The sequence below is a fragment of the Echinops telfairi genome, unplaced genomic scaffold (genome assembly GCF_000313985.2).
Source record: "Echinops telfairi isolate 266 unplaced genomic scaffold, ASM31398v2 ScPeMD7_7469;HRSCAF=8507_0, whole genome shotgun sequence".
Taxonomy (NCBI): domain Eukaryota; kingdom Metazoa; phylum Chordata; class Mammalia; order Afrosoricida; family Tenrecidae; genus Echinops; species Echinops telfairi.
In genome coordinates, this window is record NW_022111372.1 from 58,105,689 (window position 1) to 58,111,557 (window position 5,869).

General features: G+C 50.7%; 1 protein-coding gene across 1 annotated transcript in view; it reads right to left on the reverse strand.

The window, feature by feature from the left end:
* KCNIP1 (potassium voltage-gated channel interacting protein 1) overlaps positions 1–5,765 on the reverse strand; it is a 333,470-nt gene extending 327,705 nt beyond the window's left edge. The window contains exon 1 of the mRNA XM_045284693.1: positions 5,605–5,765. Coding sequence (XP_045140628.1) covers positions 5,605–5,665 — 61 coding nt within the window. The 5' untranslated portion in view covers positions 5,666–5,765. The remainder of the gene's footprint in view (positions 1–5,604) is intronic.
* Positions 5,766–5,869: the final 104 nt, after the last annotated feature.

Below are 5,869 nucleotides of genomic sequence, written 5' to 3' on the forward strand. Positions count from 1 at the left end.
GATTGGCTAAGTAAGCAAATTGATGGATGGACAACATACAGGTCTTAATTTTGCTGTGCCTTGTTTTTAAGCTCACCCAGACCAAGTAAGGGTGGACTTGAAATGCAGGGAGGTTCCCACCTAGTCTCTCAGCATTAGGTCCTTCTCACAAGATGCCCCAGGGGAGGGCAGGGTCTCTCCCCTATGATGTCAGCCTCTGCAAACATTTTAGGAGCAAATGAACAGAAGCATGAAAATTTGGAAGTAACCTCCACCTTCACGAAGATACTACACTCCTCCCGGTCCCCCAAAGCATTGCCTGGATCCTTCTAGACTCCACCGACAGTTTGAAGCTTTTAAGGAAGCACTTGCAATATGTTTATGAATACTCATCTATATCAGGGCTTCCTTTTAGAGTGTCCTTCAATTGATTCCTGCCTGATCTCAAGGTCAGGAGCCTAGATCTATATTTCCGGGATCTGGGGATCATATTGATCAATGCTCTTCATGAAAAGCCCGGACTCTTATTATAGCCTTGCTAGGGTTTCATTCCTTATTATGGCCACATTAAGGCACTTGCTGCTGATCCAATCATTCATTTACTCAACTGTCCCTTCTGTCTCCCATCAGATCATTCATGGGCTTCCCATTCATTTGTCTCATTCATTCTCTCACAGCTGCCCAGGCACGCACTCACTTGTTCACTTGGTCACAATATTTATTGAGCAAAACTTTCCAGGGGTCCAGAGAAGTCCAGGTCTTGACGGACCAGGTCCAAGAACCCTTCAATGTCCAATCTTTTTTTATTTGTTTCTTGGTAGACATCTTTAGTTCCATTGAGCTTCTTCTATGACGCAAGGGCCAGAGCTGCGCCTGCCGGGGGGGTGTGGACCCCACCCTCCCCTGACATCCCCTTTATGAACAACAGGGGTCTGGGGAGTAGGTGCTTCTGAGTGTCACAAACCGTTGGCTTTCAGTTACTAATAATGGAAGGCTTGGTGATCTGCTTCCAGATCTGTTTTTGTTATGGAATTCAGTTCTGCTCCGTGACACAGGGGGTTGCCATGAGTCAGAATTGAGTCAATGACAATGAGCAGTTGGGTTTGTTGTTTTGGGGGGTGGGGTGGGGGAGTAGGGTGGTTGCCGGGTGGGAAAACTGTTCTCAGCACTTCCCCACCAAATGGTAAACAGATTCAGTAGATTTTGTGAACAAAGCTAATTCAAAGCCAGCCAACCAAATAACAAAATTCATTCCAGGGAACCAGAATTCTACTGGGAAACTAACTTTTCCTGCACGGTTCACAAGTCTAGGAAATAAGCAGGAGCAGCCGACCATTCCATTACGAACGGTTTCCTTCGGGAGAAATGCATTTTAGGCCTACTATGCATAGAAGGAGTCCTGGAGGTGTGGCGGGTTAAAGGTTGGATTGCTGACTGCAAAGATAGTGGTTCGAATCCACCATGCACACCACAGGAGAAAGATGAGACTGTCAGCTCCCATAAAGATTCAGTCTCAGTAATCATGAGGAGCAGTTCTACTCTGTCCTATAGGGTCACGAAGAGTCAGAATTAATTCCACAGGAGGAGCGTTAGTTTGGGTTTGGGGTACTATGTGCAGAGACTTGAGTTAGGGGCTGTGAGTGAATGAATGAATGAATGAATGAATGAATGAGATAAGGTACCTGCCCAAGAAGCCTGCACTCCTGGGAGGTAGGGGCATAAACCCCTTCATTGATTGCCTCATTCCAAGCATGGCTTTGGAGTCATGAGGCCACAACCCTTGAAACATATTAGATGGGAGAAGTCACTGGGATGGGATTTTAAATATGAGACAAGAAGGTAGTCGTGGGGGGAAGGGTTTTGCAGAGGCGAAAAGGTGGAGAAAGACACAGCAGAGACAGATACAACCCAAGACACCGTTGTCTCTATAATCCAGGGCATTTCTTGGAATGACAAGAAATGACAGTTCCTGGTGGCACAACGGTTGGGCACTAGACAGCTGACAGAGAGGTCCGTGGTTTAAAACCACCAGTTGCTCCGAAAGCGTGAGATGCTGGCATTTCCATGGTGAAATTACTTGCCAAAGGCCCCTGAAGCCTGGGAGGCCTTTGTGACTTCAAACTGCTGCTTCACCATGCCTTACTGCCTCCTCCTCCTCCTCCTCTCCCAGACTTCTTCAGGTTGAACATGCTGTTGGAAGCTCTAAACCAATACCCAGCTTCATCTGGAACGCTCCGCTCCCTGAAGTCCTCAGGGATGCTCACTGACCAAGGATCTGGGGACTAGCCCCAAATTTGTCCCTGCACAGACATGTGGCCTTAGAAGATAACTGAAAAGCTGAGAGATTTAGCTTGTTCATGGACTTCACGAATATTCTGAAAGCACAGTCCTCCTTGTATGTTCTGAGGGCTCCCCTGAGAGGCTTTATAACCCACCCACTCCTACTGTGAGGGTTGCTATTTGCTTAAGCCCCACCCACAAGGCACACCTGCTCTCATCAAGTTGTTGCCCATTTGTGTTTTGCCATCGACTGCTAACCTCAAAGCTGGAGGTTTAGACTCATCCAGCAGCTGTGAGGGAGAAAGGCCTGGCAAACTCTTTCCATAAAGATGACAGGCAAGAAAACCCAGTGCAGCAGCCTCCTCCTCACTAACACAGGGGTCACCATGAGGGCTTCAAGGCAAACCTCCCTTAGATGGCTTTGGCGATGGTCTCCCTAGATTCTCCTGACCCCATAGGCCTGACAATGCTTTTTGCTAGGCCCACCTGCTGGTTCCTCCAGCCCATCCCCCATGTCTTCCCACTTACCCATTCAAATCCAAAGCAGAGTCCTGGGTATGACACCATCAAACAAACAAACTAGTACCAACCAAACTTACTGCCATTGAGTTGATGCCAACCCATAGACCCTCTAAGACAGGATAGTACTGCCTCTGTGGGTTTCTGAGACTGAAGCTCTTTACAGGAGTAGAAAGCCCTGTCTTTCTCCTGCAGAGAGGCTGCTGGTTTCGAACTGCTGACCTGGCAGTTAGCAACCCAATATGTAACTACTACCCCACCACTGTTGAAGCCAGAAATTCTGCCTGGGACTAAAATACAGAACTGAATTCCCTCAGACTGGGCTTTTCCAATTCTTAATATAAAATGAAGGTCCTAAAAAGAGAAAGGCAGAGAAATGAATCTAAATGTTTTTATTCAGCTTAGTGCTGCATTTAGGGAGATTACTGGGAGCACCCCCCACCCCCAGGCTGGGCTCGCGGTGTTCCCCTCTCAGCACTAATTGTAGATTCATCCCCTATTTATAAAAACATATACATGCTTGCAATTTGCATTGTTGAGGTAGTCAGGGTGTTAGTTGAGCAGGCTAAGATGCAGCCTTAGGACCTGCATCTGCTGTTCCGGAAGCCAAGACAGGGCCAGAGAAACTTCCAGAAAGGAGCTTCCGGTGTTTTGAGGCCTGGTGGCTCAGAGCTGAGGCAACTCATCATGAGGACCTCCCCAACAGGCTGACCCTGCTGTGAACTCCAGAGAGCATTGCTGTGCGGGTTCTGGGATGAGCCACAGACAGAGCGCCTCTCACTGGGCCTGCACACAGCAGACTCCCCGAATGCTACCGCCCCTCCTTCTCTTTCCTTGAACCCCATGAGAGAAATGGAGAGTATCCTGTGGGAGAGCGTCCAAGGTGACCTGAAGTTTGTGCAAGAGAAGGAACAAGAGGTGGTAGTGTTTGCAGTCCTTTTTCTCTGTGCCCAGCTTTGAGCTAGCAGCTCCACACTCAACCTTCATCCTTACAACGATCTTCTTAATATCCTTACGGATGCTACGAGTCTAACATGCTTGCAATAACCTCTTCTGGCTCCCTGGAGGTCGTAGACAACACAGGGTGTTAGATGGGGTTCTCTCTCCCCTCTACTCCCTGAACACCCAATTCCCCACCTGGAGGTGGTATACTCATCCAGTTTATGGAGCAGCGCACAGCATTAGAGAAGTGAAGGGACTTGCCAAAGGTAACATAATGAGGGAGGGGTAGAGCCAGGATTCACCCAGACTCCAGACCCCCAGCTCTTTCTGTGACACTTGGCTGCACCTCTACAGGTGGGTCAGGGAGAGCCATCAGCACAGGACATATTTTAAAACAAACCCATGAGTTGCCTGCTCCCACAGTTGCTTGGCCTCTGGGACCCGATGCCAGACAGAGAGGGAGAGGAGACCCACATTGGGTGCTGGATGTTAGCCCCAGACAATGTCCAAGGATCTGATTGAGGCTGGGTTTTGAATGTCAGGGGCCTGGGCCAAGGAGGGAGCTTAGAGACCTATCCTAGGCAGGACTGGTACAAGGCAACCAATCCCTTCCCTGCTAGAAGCAAGTCTATCTCAGCAGGGCTCACAGGCCCAAACCTCTCTGTTCTTGGTTGTAAATGCCAATCCAGCAGCACCAAGTAAACATTCTGCCCGTGGGTTTTTTACTTGGTGTTCAGTCAGCCTGGTATCTCTGTACTTTGGGCCAGAGTTCTGAACCCTTCTTCCTGGGGCCCCAAAGAACAGGTGAGTCCTGGTGCACGAGCCCTGAGATGCACACTCCCCTGATGAGTTAGGCAAGACCAACCAAGCCCTATGGAGATTCACCATGCATCTTGGGCATCTTGGGCTCCACCATTATGGGGACACAGTTCTAATCATTAATCAGCATAAGGCACAGGCCAGTCACCCAAGCCAGACAGTACTTGCAGGTTTAAATGTCAGATTACTCAAAGCCCTCTACTACTCACACAGGCACTTGGATATTGAACATAAAACCATCTTCCTTTCCCAGGGTGCTTCCTGTGCCTTTGGCCCAACAAGCCTCTTTCTATCTGCGGGTTAGCAGGCTCGCACAGTCCCCTGTGTACATGTTCTCCACTCCCATGGGTCCATTCGCCAGTTTTCCCACTGGTGAGATGGAGCACCTCTCTCCTTCTGGGAAAGGCAGGTGTGCGGCCAGGTAAGGGAGAGTCCAGGATGGAGCTTTCTCATCCTAGATGTAAGCTCGCTCCACAGGCAGGTTTTGCTGGTGCCCTTGACTCCCTGTGGATCCCAGAGGACAGCCTGTGGATCCTTGAGCTTAGAATCCACAGGCCCAGTGAGCAGCCTGACCCTGGCAGAAGCGGACTCCTTTTGGCTTGCAGAGGTTCATGGGACGGGCAGACAGAGTTGTCTGCATCTGGCATGGCTCCCTAGAGGAGGAGGGTGAGAGTGTAGGAGCACCTTGCTGGATGCCCACAATTGCAAAACACCAGGCGATACAGAATAGGAGAGAGCTCCCCAACACTCCCACTCGGGGAGTCCGGTCACCCCACCTGTGAATTTGCCTCTTCAGCCTGCTGCACAAGGTTTCTCTAAGAGGCGGGTCCTGGAAACTGGTGCCCTAGAGGGGTCCCACAGTCCATCAGAGCTCCCTCCTCTGGGGACCCAGAGGTGTCCACCCCACACCCCCTGTTGGGTTTTTATTCCTTTGACTGGAGGAACCCGCCCCAGCTCCTCATGGAGAGCGGGGACACGACCAAGGGAGGCAAGAGGATACCCCAGCTCAGTGCCCGTACCCGCAACCCTGGTCAGGGCGACAAAAGGAAAGAGGAGGTGGCTTACCTTTAGAGGGTCGCCTTTCTTTGGTTTGCAGAGACGAGAAGGTGCCCATGACAGCCCCCATGGTGGCAAAGACTTGTGAGAGACTTGGGACCCCAACTGCCCCTCCCCTTCCCTAGAAAGATATCCAGGCGGATGGTCTACTCCGAGAGGGAAGAACAAAAAGAAAAGCCCGCGGCGGCAGGCGGCTGGCCCGCAGCAGGGGCTTCAGCGAGCGCGGGGCTGGCAGCTGGAGGTTGGCGCTGCCTCCCCAGCCCGGCACATGCAC